General features: G+C 41.5%; 1 protein-coding gene across 1 annotated transcript in view; it reads right to left on the bottom strand.

The window, feature by feature from the left end:
- The window catches only part of WDR33 (WD repeat domain 33), a 63,072-nt gene that overhangs the window by 5,882 nt on the left and 35,276 nt on the right, over nt 1-21,914 (bottom strand). Inside the window, exons 8-19 of the mRNA XM_085232893.1 lie at nt 10,831-10,957; nt 10,085-10,239; nt 9,875-9,953; nt 9,269-9,379; nt 8,317-8,411; nt 8,112-8,120; nt 7,405-7,491; nt 7,019-7,158; nt 6,210-6,362; nt 4,826-5,848; nt 1,205-1,307; nt 460-922 (exon numbers count right to left, since the gene is read on the bottom strand). Of these exons, the coding sequence (XP_085089019.1) occupies nt 460-922; nt 1,205-1,307; nt 4,826-5,848; nt 6,210-6,362; nt 7,019-7,158; nt 7,405-7,491; nt 8,112-8,120; nt 8,317-8,411; nt 9,269-9,379; nt 9,875-9,953; nt 10,085-10,239; nt 10,831-10,957 (2,545 nt within the window). The remainder of the gene's footprint in view (nt 1-459; nt 923-1,204; nt 1,308-4,825; nt 5,849-6,209; nt 6,363-7,018; nt 7,159-7,404; nt 7,492-8,111; nt 8,121-8,316; nt 8,412-9,268; nt 9,380-9,874; nt 9,954-10,084; nt 10,240-10,830; nt 10,958-21,914) is intronic.

The raw sequence follows: 21,914 nt of genomic DNA, 5'->3' as shown, positions 1-21,914 counted from the left end.
TAGGATCACTGTTCCTGCTCCTCACAAGTATCTTACAGCTCGTCCTACAGTCTCCACAGTCATCCTGTAGTTTGTGACTGGAGACAGAGTCTCAAATTCCACTTCTAGTGTTCAAAAGTTTGCCATTTTAACCTTCGAGTTTCCTCTCAATTTTCGTCAAAACGATCTCAAATCTTCATCCTGTGTCACTGGATCTTCTCTACAAATTTCCTCCCTTCTCTTTACTTACTGTTTACAGACACGGAAGCTGCTGTGTACAATGACCACTTTTCAAGTTTTCTTCTATTACTGAATGATTTTATGGACTCTATACTCAGGTATAATAGAGTTTTCATTTCCTTATTGGTTTCCAGTTTATAAATCTGAAACAGATAGACTCCTTAATGACAAGGAAACCAGGAAGAAAGAATTCCCTCCATTCACCCTTTACCCAAGAAGAACGAATCGATTTATTCTTACCTCTCGTCTCGTCTTCCTCGGAACCGTGCATCCTCAGGATCCCGTGGATATCTATCATCTGAAGGTCTCCGTCCTTCCCAAGCACCAGGAGGGCCACGATTTGAACCCCCGCCTTCAAATTCCCTGTGATCGGGAGGAAAGGGAGGCCCAGGTCCACCTCGTCTCCATTTCTCATCTTGCAATGGTGGGCCTCCTCTCCCCTCAAATTCCCGTAATCGATGGCCAAATCTCTTATCTGGATGGAAGTCGTCACGGAAGTCATCTGGTCGATCAAAGTCATCATGGAAATCTGGGTGAGGTCCTCGTCTATCTGGCATGCCCCTGCTGTCTCTACCATCACCCCACTCCTGGCCACCTCGAAACAACCCTCTCTCAGGCCCATGATCAGGGCCACCACTGTTCTGGTCGTGCCTTCTATCTGAGAGAGGGCCCATGTGGTGGTTTGGTGGACCACGGGAGTCACCTTGAGGGAAAAAATCATAGCAGATTTCTGTAATTTCTCCTAAAAATGCTCTAGGATGTTTTAGTTTTCTACAGTTCTACAAAGCATACACCATACATTTCATTAATTAAGGAATTCTGGGGGAAAAGCTTTTCTTCTGTATTCCAGCCCATGTCTACTGTAGCTTCCCTCTCAATCCGGACCCTTCGTTGTGCTGTAGCCTTTTCTATCTAGAGGCTCTGCACTGGAACAGCATCTTTTTGGAGAACTACTTACAAAAGAACAGACAATGCATTTAATTACCTTTATTAAGGCCAGGTCCTTGGTTGTGAGGGCCGAGACGACCTTGTCCTCCCTGCTGCCCCAGTCCTGGTATCAGTGGTGGAGGACCTGGGTTCTGTCCGTCCTGTTAGTGTACGATAAGAAAAGCCATGTGAATTAGCATGCGTGAGTATTCTTGCTTCTGAGCCTTTCGTAAGGCAGCAAACCAAATTCCTTTATTGGAACACTGCATCTTCACAGACCTTATGATAGCAGCAGCTGATTTTCTATTGGTTTCAGCCTGATTTTTTTTTTTACATTCACATCAGTGACACTTTTGTTTCCTGAGGATCATACGCAATTATCTAGAAAACTTATGACTAATCTTTTATCCATAACAACCAAAAGATAATAAAGCTCCTATTTTCTGTGCCTCAGAGAAGGCGAGAGAACTGCATGCATTTGTTGGAAAAGCACCAGGTGCCGATGTATATGCTGCAGATACAGACCCTGGAGGGATCGCAGCAGGTACCAAGTTACCCCATGCCTCCTATGACCACGTGGGTTTTTTTCATACTCTGTACCTACTTTCTGTGAAAGACTATTTTTTATTATTAATTATTTTAGAGGGACGGTTGAAGAGCAACACTGAGAGCTCATTTGTGCAGTTTTTCCTGTTGCATCTTGAAATACTGGTTTTAAATTATACTTTTGTATTGAACTGCAACAGAGGTAATAATCACAAAAATACACATAAATATGTACTACAAACATCACCTTTGCATTGAGTATTTTTGTAAAATTTTTGGGAAAATAAAAGCAAAATAGAAGGCCTGGTTCCAATGCTTGTTACAAGATAAAAAAGCACACCAACCTCTTCGAGTGGTTGAATGGTGAGCTGAGTCAGAAGAATAGCTTCCTGTCCAGGAAGGACAAAGCTGTCACCATCCTTCTGACATCCCTGACCAAAGCCTTGCTGGAGCTCCACCACTTCTTAATGCAAGATTACTTACAATAAACTGTTGAACTTCTTAAGTTTATGTCACTGCTGTTCAACCAGAGCAGCAGCTCTTAGTGCCCACCTCATGAGGTCAATCAGTGTTTGCCAAAACCCTCCACTTCCAAACAAATTATACTTCGACAAGTTAGGAAGACAGAGCTGTCATAATGCATTTTCACACGTCTTTCATTTCAAAATACACCATGGGCCCAAATGGGCTCCAATCAGACAAAGTGAACTGCAGGGCACAGGAGGAGGCACTGCGCTGAGAACTGCAGGCAGCCCTGTGCATCCCACAGCTGGAGGTGGGCAGAGCTGTGCTGTGGCACCAGGCAGAACAGCAGGGCTGGCTTTGCTGGCCCACATGCAAAGGGCACAGCCACCTTACAACTGCCATCTGTTCTCATTGCAGCTGTTTTCATTCTTCATACCAATCCATTCCGTCTGAGCCACTACAAGCTCCTAGAGTTTGCCTCTACATGGAAAGAGGCTTGGTCTGAAGCACTTATACCAAGAAATGAGATGAAATCCAGCCTACCCAAAAGATTAGGTGTTGTAAATCAATTGCTCTGAATTACCAGTTCAGCCCCAAGATACCACTGCTAACTTGAGAATACTTTATCTACCCATCTGCACTTTAACATCAATATTCCTATCTTCAGAATACAATTTTGCTGATCACGTCGTATTTCGGTCCCTTTCTTTCTCAAACAGGTTTGTGTTTTGTTCCCCATTTGCTCTCCCACTTGGGAAGAGATGGGCACCTCCCTCACGTAGCTCTTCAGTATGTGGTGGATGCAGGTAACAGTGCTATCTCCTCGGACACGGTCCTTTAAAACAGGCACACAGGTTCAGTACTGATTTCACAAGTCCTTAATGAAGGAAATGAACGCTCCCCTTCTGCTTCTAAAAAGGCAGGCGAGCCATTTCTACAAATCTACAGAAGATAAATGCTAAATTCAGGACTAAAACAGTCAAAGCCTGTTGTTAAAAAAGCCAAGACAGGAGCTACCCTTCTGCTCATCTTACAGAGAAGCCAACAGGACCAAAAATGGAAAGGAACGCTATGAACTGCACAATCTGCCCATTTTCTCAATACATTAGCCTTCTAAAGCAAGACAAGGAAGGAAAAATACCCAGCTTTGTTACGTGTCTTTTTAATAGTTGTAGAAGACTCAAAGGTAGCAGCATTTATGGAACACAACATTTGCCTGCTGCAAACAACCTCCTGCATCCTGCCAACAGCAGGCTCCAACAAATGCAGGCCAGCTTGGTGGCAGCTGTTTAGGTAGAGCAGTTGGTCTCCTTAGGATAACTGCAAAAACACGACGTTGGCAGAAATGAGATGAGCAATAGTTGTGGAGCCAGTTCTTGTCCTCTTAATTTTGACGATTCTGAAATCTCAGCAGTAAGGTCACAAGTTATTGCTGACTTGTAAGAAAAAAAAAACCCCACACCAATACACAATTTGTAGGCTGTTCTGTCTCAATCTGAAGCGCAGGCAGTGAGATTTAGTTCAAAGTCACCACACATTACTGTGATTGATACTGGCCTCCGCGTTAAGTACATATAAAACTGTCTAATCTAGAAACCATTCAGCATAAGAGGCAATTTTGTTTAAAAATAATCACACATTTCTCAAAATTGTAGATTTTTTCCAATGCATCCCCTTCAAAATTCACCTTAAGGCTGAAGACAAAGATGGCATTTTAAGTACAAAATTAACATCGCAACAACAGGAACTTGTAAGGAGTAATAAATGTAGTGAACTTTCCATTATCTGTGGCAGCTCAGCAGCTGGAACAAACGTGCTGCTGAAGGTGCTGAAGAGCAAGTTGCACCTGACAGCTTGGTGCTGAGCCAGCCTTAATCCCTGCAAAAGTAATCAGTGTCTTCACAAGCAACAATCTCCAATATTCCAGGTGAGCTGAGCCTAAGTATTTTCTGAGCTGGTGAGCCCTGCTGGAACTTGGTGCCCCAACTCCAGACCCAGGCTGGTCCTAATCAGCCTGCTTGCTCCCTGTGCTCTCTCTGGTGCTGCTCAGCAAATGGTACACTAACAAGTCTGGGAGCACAGGCTCTAAACTGGTGGCTCAGAAGGTATAAAGATGGCTAAGCAATTCCTATTCCTGTGCAGGAAGCAGGACAGCTGTTCTCCTGGAAAGCTCAACTAGAACTAAGCTGACATTCCAGGTATGTCAGTATCTGTGGTAAGCTCACTCCTCAGTTTGGATAAATTAGTCTGGGACAACTGAGAGTCAACAATAATTTGCTTTAATTCACACATACTCTTTACGTTCTGTTGGCTTAAATTCAACTTTTCTTTGAGCTTATCTACTCTCCAGGAAACTTCACCTTTAAGACAGTTCAGTATCCTCAAGCTAAAAAAAAAAAACAACACAAACAAACCTGGAGTTTCTCTTCGGTTTCATACATTCTTAGAAGATACTGATTTCTGTATCTGTCCCCCCAGTAATCCCATTCCTACAGATCTCTCTGCTTTTTCCAAGCTACGTAACTTTGTTTTCGTCATATAGTTTTCCTTGCAGCTTCTGTTTTGAGCCTCACCTCCATACTCTCATCTCTTGCTTGACATTTATACAGCACAACATTATTGTTCCTATATTTTTAACATTATTCTCGTTATACAGATCAAAACATACCTGATTAAACGGGGGACGAGGCCCATCACCCAACAGAGGCGTCTTCTGCTGCTGGAAAGGCAGAGGGCCCTGGGAAGGATGTGGCCCTCTCGAAGGGTTTGGTTGTCCTTGAGGTCCTTGCATGTTTCCTTGTGGCCCTACCAAAGAGCCTTGCGGAGGTCCCTGCTGGCCTTGTGGCCCACGCATTTCTTGCGGCGGTCCTAACATTGCGCCTTGAGGCGGGGGTCCCTGCAGCCCCCTCATCTCCTGGGGCCCGTGTCCTAGTAAACCACTTTGCATATGAGGACCTCTCATCTCTTGCGGATGACCCATCATCATCCCTTGTGGAGTAGGTCCCTGGTTATCTCGGGGCCCTGGCGGACCCTGCATCCCTCTTGGATTAAGTCCCATCAAAGGCCCTTGGGAGATAGGACCTTGCATCCCTTGAGATCCCGGAGCTCCTTGCATGCCGTGAGGAAGAGGTCCTTGCATCCCTCGGGGACCAGGTGGCCCTTGCATTCCTTGACCCTGAGGTCCCAAGTTACCCTGCGGGCCAGGTGGACCTTGTGGCCCCAAATGAGTCTGAGACCCAGGCAGGCCCTGCGGTCCTAAATGCCCTTGTGGACCAGCGTTACCCTGCGGGCCTGGAGGCCCCATTGGCCCGTGAGGGCCAGGATGCCTTTGCATTCCTTGATGTCCATGTAAATCCTGAGGCCGTGGCATTCCTTGAGGTCCATGGGGGCCCGGAGGTCCTTGTGGTCCCATGAAGCCTTGCGGACCTCCACCTCCTTGGTGTAATGGAGGACCCTGAGGTCCCATTTGTCCTTGGGGTCCCGGAGGTCTGAACTGTCCTTGTGGACCAGGAGGTCCCATCTGAGGCATATTCATTGGCATCTGCTGTGGTGGAAGGGGCTGCTGAAACCCTTGAGGCATCTGTGACATTGGGCCTTGCCCTGGAAAAGGCTGGGGTCCGTGAAGAGAGCCTCCTGGAGGTGGCTGCACTTGCTCAGCCTGTTTTTGTGCAAGTCTCTCAATCTTCAATTGCTGTAATAAATAAATAAATAAATAAATAAATAAATAAATAAATAAATAAATAAATAAAAAATAATAGGAGCCCAGCAAATCAACTAAGCACAGAAAAATATGAAAAAATTGAAAATCAGAAGCTACTATCTCAGGAGTTTGAAAAGAGTTAGTACTTTTCTCTTAATCAACAGAAACACAACTACACATACATATAAGTGGGTCTGACTAACTGAAATGTGGAGACCTTGGTGCAGCTGTCTTCATGCATTGAGTCTTATTCTTGTTAAACTATATTTTTTGAGAAAAGGTGAAAAGTGTACTGCAAAAGCAAGCTACACATTTTGGTGCTGAGCTCCAGCAACTGGCTTTACACACATACCTCCAGGAGTTGTGGGTTTGTGTACTGAAGTGCTGCCATTTCCTGTTCAATCTCTGCCTGTGTCTTCTTTTTCTCCTCCAGCTTAATATCTTCCTTTCTGTCGATCAATGGCTCAGGTGGGGGAGGCAAAGGAACTTTATTCTGCATCCACGCCTATAAAGAATAGTAAATATAAAATTAATTCTAAGAAACACCACATGTGTAATAAATCACTGCACTGGGACAAGATATGCTGGAATGATGAATAATGAGGGAGAGGATTGTCCCACTCTGCTCTGCGTGGTCTCACCTTGAATACTGTGTGCAGCTTTGGGCACCACAGGACAAAAGGGGCATAGAACTATTAGAGAGTGTCCAAAGGAGGGCTACAAAGATGGTGAATGGTCTGGAGGAGAAGATGTTACGAGAAGTGGTTGATGTCCCTTGGCTTTCTGGAGTACAAGAAGCCTCTGGAGATTGCTCTCAGACGTATGGTCTGATTTTTGGGTGGTCTTCTGTGGAGCCAGGATTTGGTCCCTTCCAACTCAGGATATTCTATAATTCTAATATGGATAATCAGAAGCTAAAAACTAGGTTGAACAGAACATCCAGGTGTTGTAGCATCCTAGTTTCAAGGTATGTATATGGGATTTATGTATATCCTTTTGTATATCCTATCCCTTTATGTATAAGGGATTTAACCAAGTATTTAATGCATAAATGGTAATGTAACTGCTGTGGTAAGTTATTTTGCATTGATGTTGGACATGATACTGGAAATCCAACCGAACAAGTTTCTTTTTGGTGTTGACTGCTTATCAGCTGCTTACCTGCTGAAACTGTGCTGGTATTGGTTTTGCATAGGGCACTTTTTTCTGTGGCACTTTCTTTTGGTCCTTTTGCATTACTTCCTCCATTCCCCAGTCTAGTCCTGGGATTGTCATTTCAATGTCATTGGACTCATCTTTCCCTTTAACAGCAGGGAAGACAAACAGTTAGTGCAATACAGGTTTACAAAGTAATTCTGTTACTCCCATTACAGTTTATTTAACAAAATAAACTTTGATGTTTCTCAACTCTTTCTTCCTTTCATGGGAAATATGCACTCAAGAACCTCAGAAAACAGTGGTGCTACCCAACTATATGACAGGAATGAACAATAAGTTGTACTTATTTGGATGGCTCAGAAAAATGCCTCCCTATAGCAACTACTTACCCATCTGTTCTTGCTCCATCGCTATTTTCAACTGCTCAGGTATTCCCATCCCAGGGATAACTGCTAGGCTGTTGGGTTCCAAATCATCTAGAGGAAAATAGTAAATATTTATACCCTGCATTACCATTTTGTCCTTTTGGATTCTCACGTGTGTTTACCATCAGCACTGTTATGTATTTCACAAATGCTGGGTCACTTTTTAAACTTACATATAAGTTGAAAGACATTAAAAGAACTGCCCATTCAGATTCATAAAAACACCCCCCAAAAAGGCCAGAAACTACATCCTTTTGAAGGAAAATTGCATTTCAGAAAATCTCATATCCATTCCCGTTTTTGTTATAGTAAATGCACGTATTTTAAAACTTAAATCAAATTTAAATGATACATCTTCACTGACATTCCCAAACACAAAAGGGCAAGTCATCAAACGCCTTTATAAAAGGGAAAAAAAAAAAGGTTGCCGAGGTATGCTGTAGAGCTGGACAATCCTGAGCAACTTAAACTTAACGCGAAAAATCCTTAGGAAGGAGAGTCAAGTTTTAAAATTTGAGTCAAATGGAATAATTTGAAAAGATTTCCTGCTGTAGTTCAGGACAGTGGAAAGTCTTGAAGTCACATGAAGTTGCCAGGAAGAAAAGTAAACCAGAGACATTGCCCGAGGGAGAGCCCAACCTCCTTTCCGTGATGGAATGAGCAGCTCTTACCTCCTGGAGCTGTGGAAAAAAAGAAGACTCATTGTTGGAATTGCTTGGATCATTCATGCAAAAAATACCTTTATCTAGGTGGTCACCAGTGCTATATACTGTTTCAGTGTCTCACCCAGAAGCACATTCTAACGCCAGCTGAAAGCCCAAAGCTTGCTCCTACCTCCCAAACCTCCCATCCCCGCGTTCTAGGAAACTGCCTTACCATATTCCACACCATCCTCTGACATCCCAGGCAGCAGATTCAAGTTGTAACGATCTCGCATTTTATCTCCAGGCCGATTTCGAGTCCAAAACTTACTGTCAAAAGGAAGTTACATGAGCTCAACAAGAGGTCAAGAATGATAGCTACTTTTAATCTAACAACTTATTTATCTAAATTTTAGTATGCTAACTTGGTTATATAAGGATTCAACTCCTACTAATCAAGTTCAGCAGTGAATCTGAATGTTAGGCGTGAGGTTCAAATGAAAAACCATTACTATGGCTCTGGGCAGCCTGGTGTGGTGGTTGGCAACCCTGCACATAGCAGGGGGGTTGAAACTGGATGATCACTGTGGTCCTTTTCAACAAAGGCCATTCTATGATCCTATACTATATTAACTGTACAGTTACTATTCAGAAAATGCCTCAAAGCATGAAGTAAATACAATGCACTGGTACCACCAACATCCAGACAGCTCTAAGAACTTCCCACTCTGTTTAAATACATCCTTCACATAAAAAACTAACCTTGTTGGTAGACACATTGACACACAAAAATTCACCCCACTTATAGATACTCCATTACAGCACATTCCGCTGCACTTGTAATGCACAAAGAGACATGATCAGCAGATGATCTGAGGACAAAGCATTGTGGAGATTGGAATATTTCTTCACCAAAAGAATATTTATTAAGTTCCTCAGCTTTCAAATCTCACCCAAACCTGAAACGTCAGTGTTTCTTAAGGCTTCCTTAAATGAAGGATAGGAGGTTAAACATCACCCTAACTTCTCATTTAAAATGTCAGGGCCTTCCCACTCAAGTTTGTCTCTCTGCTTTGCCCATTGGTTGTGTATCAGAACTGCTCTCTGTTCACCAATGCCAAGCACCCTTTTTGATTCTGAACATACACACATTTCCTCAGACTCCTTCTTTAAATATTTTAAAATACCTGGTGTGATCATTTGAGCCCGAACAGAGAATGTGTCCGAGGGGATGCCACGCCAGACTCCAGATCATTCCTTCATGGGCCATTTCCATTCCACCAACTTCCTTCTCAACCCTGATGCATTAAAAAAAAAAAACAAAAAACAACAGCTATCACAGAGAAGAATATCTGATTCAGATACAATACAAAACTTCTGCTATTTAGTTGTTCCTGTTCCTCTGTGCCTACTTCAGTAAAAATAAGCCTCAGGTATTTTCCTATTGCACGAATTCATGATACACTGTCGTACTTAAGCAGGAATTCAATTGCATAGGAAATGTTTAAACTATTCATTTAAAAGCAAAATAATTACAGTACATCATGAGAAGCTCTAAGAAACTAGCAGCTTCAATCATTGATCACCCCTGAAGAAAAGACTACACTGTGTACAAGCAATTTATCCTTTAAAATATAACTTTAGAAATGAAGCCTATTCACAAAAATCCTCAGTGATAGAGTAAAACTATAAGCATAGACATGCATTCAAAAGTGGAAAGTGCGTTGTGTGTTTAATGTAACATCTGCATCTGACCAACATCTTTCCAATGTGCTGGTGAAAATGCTACGTACCCAACATGCCAGAATAACAAAGAGCCATCAGACCCTCCACTGGCAAAGAGCCCCTCGTGAACAGGATGCCAGGCCACAGCTGAAATACAAAATAACTGACAATCAGAAAGTATGATACTAGAATTCCTATCTCACGTAAATCAGGATCTCAAGAACTTTCATTTTTAATCCAAACGTTTGAAAACATTGCAATATCAAACAACTGCTGACCTGTGGCCTCTTTCTTATGACCCCTGAAGACCTGAAGTTCCTCTTTCAGGTTACGAATGTCAAAGAGCTTGCAGAGATGGTCACGAGAAGCTGTTAGCAACCAGTTGCCATTCAGATTCAGCTTCACCTCCATCACTGTGTTTTTATGAGCGTGTCTGCAGGCGCAGAAAGAAAATTGTTGTTTGTCCAGATATCAATTTCTCAGACAAATCAAACATGATTATTTATCAGTTCCAAATATTTAGGTCAACAACAAAGCAGGTCAGGCTACTAAGCCAGGATAGCAGACCTCTCTGTGCTGTATGCCTGGATGTTGCTATTTGTACTTTGGAACCAGGCGAGGTTCAGGCTGGATATTAGGAAACATTTCTTCTCTGAAAGAGTGATCAGGCACTGGAATGGGCTGCCCAGAGAGGTGGTTGGAACACCGTCCCTGGAGATGTTCAGGAAACACTTAGATGTGGTCCTAGGGGACATGGTTTATTGGGAAATATTGGTAGTAGATGGGTGATTGGACTGGATGATCTCGGAGGTCTTTTCCAACCTTGGTGATGCTGTGATTAAAGTCACTATTTTTGAAGTTTAGACTTCACCTGATTTCTAGATTTTCTGGCACAATTAAAGTATTAGCTTTCTATTTGAATAATTGTGTATGGCTGGAAAGATGTGAGGCAATAAGCTAAAAAGAGACAAACATGAAGTCAGCTTATATTCGAGCAAAGCGAAGGGTGTGGGCATGGACTTACAGCGTGGCAAGGCTCTGGCCAGTTTTTGGATCCCAGAACTTGATCGGCTGCTGGCTGTCTTTGCTTCCTGATACAACTAAACCCTTTGTTGGATGCCAGTCAACACATTTCACATCTGCTCCATGTCCTGTTAATAACACAGAAGTTGTTCGTTTAGAAATTTCAATCAAATTGAGAAAGCACTGAAAACTGGAGGGTACACCTCCTATAACTGCAATGCAAAACTAAACAAAATCACACAACGCAGATCACCAAACAAAATCAAATTAAATAAAAACTCCCCAAAGGTATTTAAGTAGTACTAATCATTGAGAGTATCTTCTCTTCAGGTTGTAGCTCAAAAATGAAGCTCACTTATATAAAAGCTCTCTAAGGTGGCTCCGATGGTACTTTTTTAGGCTTTGATCCTACAGCAACACACAGCATGAAGCAGCATTTCTATGGGGGTGTTAAAAGAAAAATACACTGTGACATTTCACTTTCTCTCAAGTACTGCAGGAACGAAAAGCATCTATGTTCCCATCCCATCCACACTGCTCTTCTGTTGTTCTGTCAGAAAACAAGAGCTTAAATCACAGATCTGAAAACTAAAATAGCATATGAAAAGAAATCTTAGATGTAAAGTCTGTTATTAGTTTTTTTCTAGCAGCCTGGAGTAAGGAGAGAAAAACCTTCACGATACTGATGATCCTTGAGGTCCCTTCCAACCCAAGCCATTCTGTCATTCTAAGATATGATTCTATGATTTCATTTTAAACTGATTGCTCAGATGATTTAAAGAAGAAACACTCATTCCCGCTACAAAGGAATTAGAGGGATTTAGAGATAAAATGATGAACGGAGATTTCCTTCTCCAGTATCTCTCCATGCCAGCCAACACCAACGGAAAGCCAACAGTAACATAATAGTCAATGTCAGAAAATGAGACAGCATGTGCTAGCTACAGCAAAAAGTGAGATGAGAAAGGAATGGCTGTCTGCAACACAGAGGCACTGGTTATAACACGGTATATAAGAATGGTAGCCTTCTGCCTCAGAGACAAATGGCTCCTATCAGACAGTTCCTACTGTACTGCTTTCCTTCAAGGTGCAATATGGAACCTGGAGCAGCAAAACGCTGCTTGGTATCAGTCTCAACTCAATAAGAAAAATATATGAGTTGAAATTTTCCTGAGATGACAGAAGAATCAAATTTGGAGCGTTATACTTCCATCATACAGTAAAAGCAAAATTTAATGACACAAAGCGCCCCCTCAATCAAATGAGTGCAACCACTTCCCTTCCATCGTCTACAGCAAGACAGGCAGGGAAGAGATTCTTGACCCAAAGAGAAATGAACACAACCGTAGTTGAATATAAGGATATCAACTTTGAGGAGTGGCTGGATGACATCATGGATGAAGGTACCCAACTCTTCTCCCCCAGTTGCAGCAGGCAGAACTGCTGCAGAATATGCACGGTCTCAAGGAAGAACAGGTCTCCAGGCTGCAAAGACCATACAAGCACTGCTCCTTCCTGCCAACAGAAGGGTACGCCGGGACGTATTGATTCCCCTTTTCCTTGTTCTTCTGATGCAGCAAGAACTAAAAGGCACTGTGTGTCTGGATTTGCTCTGTCGGAGTCCACCTCTCAACCAGGAGGAGAAACTGAATGCTGAGCAGGTCTCGCTTCTGAGTGTTTATCTGGGAGGAGCAACTCTGCCAGTAGGAATAGAGAACTCCTCCTCAATAGTGAGGGGCAAACTCATGTTTGCAGATTTTCAACTGCATTCTGTAGGTACCTGTTATCTTGCATCCTCTCAGGAAAAGACAGCAGATTTGAATTCAGGAGAAACAATGGAAGTGCTCCATTACGGTTAGTAACCGGATGAACTGTAGGAAAACATGTTCAGACTAGAACACTCAAATAATGCCATTAGTAGAAAACAAAAAACCCCAAACAATACAAACAGCAGAAACCTAAAGTACCTAACCACATGGACTGGAATGACTTTGTCCTTTGCTGCTCCTGAAATAAAGAGACTTCGTAATGGAAGAGAGCTCAGAGACAAAGGGCTGCTGTCTGGCTGGTAAGCCTGCAGCCAGTAAATGAGATGCTGGCAGGAGGCCATCTCAGTCTGGATAAAGGCTCACCCTGTGCAAGGCATGATTCTTTGGAGATCAAACAAACGTGAGTTAAACCAATGCAAATGTGTATCCCAAGGGAAAAAAGGCCCAGACTGGGCAACCCAGTTCGAGTTCAGTGTCACGTTCTGAAACAGAGCTGTCAAAGCACCCATCCTGCAAACACCCCCATGGGGAGCAATCATGGTGGTGCAGCGCAGGACTGATGTGCCCTGCAGAAATCAGGCTTGGCAGTTACAGCATATTATCCCCAGAGCACAGACATTCGGATATGAAAGAAGTATTTCACTGGGTTTTTTTCCATATGCATAAGGGATTTCTGAACTGGGTATTAATTAATTAAAGTGCTGATTGTTAACACTTGTAGACAACTTATTCTGTTCTTTAAAGACACTGATCAGCAATTCTGGAGGTTGGAAAGAGTAACAGGCTGTACAAGACCGTGGGCAATAGCGCTTGACCAAACCCAACGTGTCGCAAGTGTGGAAAAGTAGAAATTTAAGATCTTATTTTTCTTCTCAACCTGATTTCTATACATGGCTGAGTGAATATTAAATATAGTATAAAAAAATCAAGTTTGGATTGCAGTCCTTCTATCACAGCCTGTAAAGTATTTAGTGTGTACAGATACACGATGTTTACTGCTGCAGCTGAACATTTTCCATTACAGCCTTTCCCCCAGAAATGAGCCCTATTTTGAGGGCACATCAACTGATGTTATGAATATTTTAGGATTTCTAAATCCTCAGCAATTTTTGGGTGGCTTACACACATCCTGAGGTGATACTCCTTTAGATCACCTTCTTGTACCCCACATTCAAAACCAAATAGATCTCTGTAACGGCGTATGTTTTGAAGAATGAGCACAGACAATGAGCACAGACTGCAACAATGCTGTTTCTTTCCCCTTTAAAACAAGGCTGTTATAGAAGGGGGATGAATAGTGCTGTGTATCCTTGAATTGGTCTGACCTAAGGCTTTGCATCATTCCACAAGAAGGTTCCCTTCCCTGTAATCCACAGCCTTGATAGAACACAACACCTCTTGGAAGAGCAGGTCCTTTGCAAGGGGCTATTTCTAAGGCATTCAAAATAAAGCCATGAAACCTTACCACCACCCCCACTAGCAAAAAGGAACGAGAAGACCTGCAAGGCCAAGAGACAACTGGGAACAGCCCTGTTAATGGAAAGAGGATCTGTTTTGTATATAATTCCCTTAGCCTTTGTTAGTTGGTTCCGGATTGCTGACAAATTGGATTATTTTGCCTGTTCTACTCTTATAGAAGGCTTTTTAAACTGCAGTTTATCTGGCAGTTATCCACTAACCTAGCAATTCTCTGCTTCCATGCAAATCTCATTTAGAAGCTGAGTACCTCTTATCTACCAGAAATGAGAACACTCCTCTTACGCACTGCTTACACAACACTGACCAGGTTGGCAGTAAGGGTAAGGATAATTTAATTCCATTAACTTAGAACAAAGAACACTATCACTTCACGAGAACCATACACCTCCTGAAAGCTGTCCTATGAACAAGACTGACTTCCACTCTCCACTCCAAGAATGAACACAGCAGAAACTCTCTATTTAGAGATTCACAGTATGTTTGTTCTTTTTAGCATACTGTGGGAGGTTGATGAATAAGAAATCAAAGGCAAAGCTCCTTTCAGTCTTTACCAATGCCTCCCACCATACTTTCAGATCCGTGTCTCCCCAAGTCAAGTTTTCCTTAATTTGCTCACCAAGCTGTTCTCTAGCTCTTTGCTGGTTTATTAAATAGGGTGCCTGGGGAGGCTGATGGGGTTTTAATCCACCTACAAAGAACATCTCCCATATCACATCAACATTTCTCCAGACCAGCAGCTGAATGGGACATAATTAAGCCTTGTTTACAAAGCCCATCTTTACAGCTCTATTATCACACTCTATTCTTTCCAGAAAAAAAGTTGCTTACAAAAGCAAAAATATATATATATATATCCTGTTATCAGTTGTGGAATCAAAAGGTTAAGAATAAACCAAAACAATCATTAAACATTAATGAGGTAGATCTGAGCAAACAAGAGTTTTCCCAGCTCAATTCTTCTGAACAGGAAGTAAGACTGAAATGCAAGAAGTCAAACAGCCCCCTAAAAGAGCTTCTGTAAACGAGTTTGGTCCTGGCACATACAAACCCCAGTAGGATTTGCACCACTCAGTGAGCAGTCTGAATTCTGCAAAAACCTACAACAGTGGCAAGGAAAAGCTTGAGCATAATGCCAGTGATGTGCTCTCATAGTGGCAAATGCACTGCAACAGATAATGAAAAGAACCTTCTGTTAAGTGTAATTACTAGTAACAGCATGTAGGAATCTGAATTCTTTGTATCTGTTGAAATTCAGTGACAATGTCTTACATAAGGAGTAACACGGAGCGGGGAAAACGCCTGCATGCTGGTCTATGTGGGAACTGGGCCATGCAGGGTTCAGCCTTCATACAATGGGACAACTCACATGTTACAGCCAGTGTTTAAATTCTTCTCTGTGTTTAAAATGAATGCTGAGCAATTCAGCAAGCTGAAATACTTTGTTTTGAACAGAAACAACAATTACACAACTGAATATATCTATTTTAAATGTTGGTAAAAGGTGTTAGTTTTTTTCTTTCCTTAAATCATTGAATAGACTCATGGCAGAATCTGCAATCATTGTAGAAACACATTCCCTTTTTAACTGATTGGTCTTCTTTGAGCATTATACCATTTACAGGTTATTTCCTGTTTACGTTGTAACACAGAGAACCAAAATAAGCTTGATAGCAGGTTGGGCAACAGCACTGGAAGTAAGGGAACCAACATCTGTAACATAAGGAGCTGCTTAACATTCTCTTAGAAGTGAGAACTCAATGGCAATCCATGAAGTATGCACGTTTCACAATTCCTAATCATAAGACATAGGTAAGTTATATGTAGATTATTAACAGCAAGACATTTTAGTATGCAAAAATGTAACATTTTCCCTGTGTCTAATCAGTGTGCAGACATTCTAGCTTACCGCTGTACATGCACTTAGGCAAAAAAGCTAAGCTTAACACTAAGTGCATCTTTGTCACAAAGTACATCTACTGATGTTTGGAAATGCAGTATAATGGTCACTGCAATACAACAGTCATTACTTATTCTAATAGAGAAGTCATTACTAATCTTAAAAAGGAAGTAATCAGGAAGCCCAGAGATAGCTTATGAGAAGCGACAGGGAAAACAGGACAGAGAGAGGAAGCTACGCCAAGTAAAAACTGTCCAGCATCTTATGCCACAACTATGGCAGTGTGGGCAAAGCCAGGCTGTGAACAGTGCTAAGAGTTGTACCATTTAGGGCTAAGCAGACTGGATTCTACTTTGCATCTAGCATACATGGCCACAAAAACTCAACAACATGTATTATCCCTTTGCAGGTACTCATCAGAGAACGAGGAGGACTTCTTTAAATCGCAAAAGGTGGAATATCTTTTTCGTTGCTGGTTATTTTATTCGTAAAGTAGCTGGGACGAGATGTTCTCTGTTCAAAAATTAGCTAGCCTACTTTGAAAGCAGCAACACACTTGCTTGTCATTGACAGAAAGCATTTATTTAGAATGGTATTTACATTTAACGATAATAAAAATAGGTGTACAGGAAATATTAAAAAATGAACAGCAATATGAGAAAAAAATCTTTTGTAACATAACCAGCTGATAGGAGCCCCAAAACCCACTCCCCTCAGGGAGAAATTGTCTGACAGTTTTTTACTGCTTGTTTTCTAGCACCTTCCTCTCAAGTGTATGACATCAGCATTGGATCTGAAAAAGCTTATGTAGCATCTAACAAGTGCCTGCTGTCATAAGCCATCAGACAAGATGGATCTCTAGTACTGAGTGGCAATTACTGTGTAATTCCATATAGAAAAGGAGTGAGTATAACAGAGCACAACGGTGTCCAGGAATAGAACCGAGAGTTCTCCAATGGAAGAAAAAGTGCTAACTCAGAAGACGAAAAATTCAATCATTTTGTACAGCATCGGTCAGCATTTTCCACAGATTTACAGTGCTGTGTCTGGGTACAGAACGAACCTGCTGGGCAGCATGGGCTTTTTGTGGTAAAAACAAAACCAAAAACAACTCCCAGAGGAGCGTGAGCTTTCCCATTCAGTGTTCCCAATGAAACCCCCCAAGCAAACAGAACTGGTGTCTGTGGAGCCTGCTCACAGCCTGAGCCAGCAGCTTCAAAAAGGATCCAGCGACATCACAAACCTGATTACAGCGTCACGGGATTTGGAGCCTCACATCGACAATCTCAATCTCAAAAGTCAGAACACACACATAGACCAAACGAGGGAAGTGCTAACAGCCAGTGCCTGAGGTTAAACTTCCAGTAAGCAGTTCAAATTTACAGTGCACAGATCCTACAGTAGCTCCACTCTTGTTGTTGCCTTTTAAACATGTACGTAAGGTGCTTGTTAAAATACTCAATTATTTAACATGTTTACTCACTTGCAGTCACCAAGCTGTCCCAATCCCCCACTTCTCCACCAGCAGGCTTGAGGCAAACCTTTGTCTGTTACACTTAACCTGTGCCAAACACATCACTAACCAGTCTGACATTGGCAGTGAATACTATGAGAAGTAACGCAAGCAAGGAATGCAAAAAACACAGCACTGACTTAGACAAAATTTCATGTCAACTTGAAGCTCCTATAAAGTTTCTATACATGTGCATCCTAAACTTCATCGTGGGAATTTAGCAAGTAGGGAAGAAGAAGGAAGGTGGGGGACACTATATAATTCAGCAGCAGCTGGCCTGAAGCTATGCACTTCAACTACAAGAACTAGAGTTGGAATGTTTAGTTCCAAACTCAGGGAGGACCCAAATACTTCTACAAAAGCTAAGAGTAAACCATCAATAATAATTCTCAGTAAAACATCTCGTTATATGCTCGTTACAGTTCTGCTGGTGATCCAGCTGTCTCAAGAGAAAAGCAGAGTTTGAGCACTCAGCTTAGGGACTAACCCAAGCTCCAAACCATTCTTGTGGCCATGAGAACAGACACCTCTTAGCAAGCTGCTAAAAACCTACGGACCACATTGTGGACTGCAGCTAAAGTTGTTGTGTGAAGTCTTCTACTTTTCTCTAATTTGATACCCCACTGCTTCCAAGTAAACCCAGAATCTTTTAATAAAAGTATCCAACAAAGACTGCCGAGATCCCTCAGTCAAATTGATCTTCCTTAATCCATTCTTTCAAATAAGTTTCAATGCCATTTGTGGCTGAGACTGCAGGGCTGGATCCTACTTTAAATTCCACTGAGGAGAGGCACTATCAACTGTCTTCTCTATCAGAGAAACAGATGACTTCTAGAGATTGTGATGGTTATCTGGCCACTCAAAAAGAGGACCACTTGGCCAGGCAGCTTTCCACTTTAAGGGAATATATTCAGAATATATACATGTATACACACAGAAATATATGCACATATACAGAAATCTTTTTCTTCTTGCCAACCAAAAAGTAGGCGAGCTACTTTTGATAGCTCGTTTACTGACACAGAACCTCTCATACGTATGAGCCCATTATCATTTTATGCAATGGAATCATGAGTTTAGGTACACAGAAGTCAGGAGAACAGGTCAAGGACAAATACTCCATGAGCACCTGCTCTCAGAAGGTGAGAAGCAGTCAGCCCAGGTGTAAAGCGTGGGGACAAAAGAAAGACTGTCAGACTCTGCGTAGCCTCTAGGAAAGGATTTATTGGTCTCAATAATTCAAGCACTTAGCAAATATGAGAGATCCAAGAAGGGATACACTGATAGAGACCGTATAAACTGCTCTCAGCATCTTACAGCAGCACTAGGACTGAGCAAACCAGGTAGCAGCAGGTCCACTGAAACAAGCTGGTGGCAGAAAGCAAAGCACGTGGCACCGGCCCCAGTTACAAAGCACTGTTCTCCCTATACAGAGATAAAGCTCAACAAATTGGAAAGCTCTCGCCTCAAGGGCAAGGGATCAATTTTCAAACAACTGAAATATGAAAGGGCTGTGAGTTATGAAAAGAGACAGTAACACAAAAAAAAAATGAGCAGCATACCAGGAAGAAAAAAATTTGGCACATAAAACCATACAGTGACTCACAAACGTGTCTACTCTACTACTGATCTCAAGGCTAATGAAGAGGAACTGAGAAAGTAAATAGAAAAAAGCATTTTCAGTGCAAAAAAATGCAGGAGCAAAATAAGTTTGAATAATGTAACAGAGGCTTGATAGAACTAATATCTTCCATTGAAACTTCAACCAAGCAATAAGAAAAAACTGGACTCAGGAAAGACAGAAACAAGGACTGTGTTATCACAGCCTTGTTCCAAATTTCCAGACTGCTGCTTACATCTTTCAGTTTTCCTGAATCACCACCACACCTGCAGCCCGTTCTTTTTCCATCCACCTATTCATTTTTGAAATCTTTTGCAAAATCTCTTCCTCTTTCAGATTTAAAGATTGAAACTCTGATTTAAGTAGAGAAATCCAAATCCTTTTATTTAAATTCTGAAAATAGGGCTCCTACTTCAGCAACTGCTCTGTAGATGTGGCTGTGTAAGTATCAATAAAGCTCTAATAAATACCAATTCTCATGTGTTTCCTTAAATTCCACAAGCCACGAATGAGCCAAAGAGGAGAGTTACCAGGGGTTTTGTGCAACCTATGCCTAACAAAGAAAGGAAGAGTTGTCAGCAGGAAGAAATGGGATAAAAAAACCAAAGAGCACTTAAATAACTCAGATGTATCAAAACCAGGAGGGAAAAAAAAAATGGAGAACATCAAAGGTTGCATAGTTGGTTGTGAGAGACAGAAAGGCCAAGGCAGGTTGCCAACAATTTAGCAACTCTAAACAACAATCGCTGATAGCAGTTGGTGGAAATTGCTGTTCTTGGAATCATTTACTGGTGTCAGAAGCAAATGGGAACAAAAAAAAAAGGTATTTGATTTAAAGTGCAGCTTTCTTCATTAAAAAAAAAAAAAGCGTGAAAAAGGTTTCCTATGTGACATATTAAGAGGCTTCTCTTTCAAGACTGGAGCAGAGGATACAGGAATTAAACCATATCAAGTACAGACGGTTTGGATGCCTCTTTGAATCCTATGCTTCTTGAAATGCCAACAGGGTATATATAAAGGAATAACTTCAAAGAAGCAATGACTATAAAAAAGACAAGGCATGAGTTTTGCAGCCAGCATTGTGTTGTTTCCCTCTGTGATACAGCCTGTGACCGAATCTATATCTGAATTTACAGGCGCATGCACACAGTACCATGTTAAAAAGCTCCAAAGTAAGTATAAGAAGAATGATGTGGAGGATTGCAGGAAAGCATCATTTAAGTCATATACAATAATACCTCTATATTAAGTGGATATCATGAATTAAGCAGAAAAACCTTCAAGAAAGCCACATCTACAGCTGATGCAAACACCTTCATGATGTCATTGCACACTCCTCCACACAAGCACCAAAAACAGTCTTGAAGTCTCTGAAGTTTAAAAAAAAAAAAAATCTTTTTAAAGCTTTTTTTTTTTTTTTTTAAGCAGAGAAGAAATCAGATCTAATGATTGCACAAATTATGTAAAGCCAAACGATGTGGGCAAAAATAAGAACCCAAGATAAGGAATGTTCATCTGTTAAATGCATGCACAGGAGAAAAGGAACAATTCAGACCACATCCACAAAAGTGCTGAGAAAAAAACCTTTTCTTTCCCTCAAATACTGATCTTGCGTCAAGAATTCTTTGTTACAAGGCTAGCACAGAACCATCTGTATTAGCAATGGAATTTTCATGATTCCTGTTCTGGGAATAGAAGTTGAAAACATAAGCAAGTTATCTTGCCATGACTTCCAGTTTTAGAGCAGTATTATACATTATATGAAAACACCATCACAAAAGATATCTGCTACACCTCCATCGTGTGAGTGAGTCAATAGCTGTGTTAAAAAAAGAAAAAAAAAAGATCTCAAATCACCAAAAGAAAATGCCAAGTAGATAGTGAGAATTTAAAATAAAAGGCTAAACATAAGTGCTTACCTCACAGATAGTACAGATAGCATTCAGAAAGAACCTTCTTACTTTCAATGTTTTGTTGCAGTTTTTAAGAGTTTGTAATCTTAAATGAAAAAAATGAGAGAGGAAATATAAAAAAATACCTTTCCAGTCTCAGAACTGCATAAACCAGTCCACAGAGTAACAGTGAACTGGGTCCATATAGGAAAGCAGGGAACGAGACAGAAGCTAAAAGGCAGTGCTTTTGGAAAAACAGCAAATGCCTGCAAAATAGCAGAAGAACAAAGCATGTGGATTAGGAGCATAAACATTGAAGACACCATCACCCTTAAAAGGCTGCTCTCCTGACCCCTGAATGGAGCTGATCTGTGCTCTTCAAATAAAAACCATTTTACACTACTGTCTGTCTGTGCTGTGTTGAACTAAGCAGGCTGAGAGATGGGAAAGCGCAGTACTTCTCTTGTAGGAAGCTGGACTTTAGGAATCTTCTGTGAGATAAAATTACTGACAGCTCGAGTCAGTGACTGCACAAGAAATAGCAAAGGCTCACCTCCCATGATACGGATATTTCTCCATGTGCAGTCCCATTCAAACACTAACAGAAGCAGAGACCAAAGAAGATGACTTTCACAGAAGCCAGCATCTCGTGTTTTAGCACAGGATTTGTAAGAGCACATCAGTGCCAATGATGTAACCACCGAGGAAATGGAAAAACAAAGATATCTGCTGCTAAAATGGCACAAGATGACAGTTCTGCCAAATCCACACTTTGATTTTTAATGTATTTGTTAATAGAGCGACACTGTTTGCGGGAGCATTGAAGAACATTTTAACTTTAAAAAGTTAATAAAAAAAGGAAGCTTTATCAGGTACAATCCCATGTCAACAGTTTATTTTCAGTGCAAGTTAAA

This window comes from Meleagris gallopavo, chromosome 11 (assembly GCF_905368555.1).
Source record: "Meleagris gallopavo chromosome 11, MGAL_WU_HG_1.1, whole genome shotgun sequence".
Classification (NCBI taxonomy): Eukaryota; Metazoa; Chordata; class Aves; order Galliformes; family Phasianidae; genus Meleagris; species Meleagris gallopavo.
This window is presented reverse-complemented; position numbering and strand designations above follow the sequence as displayed.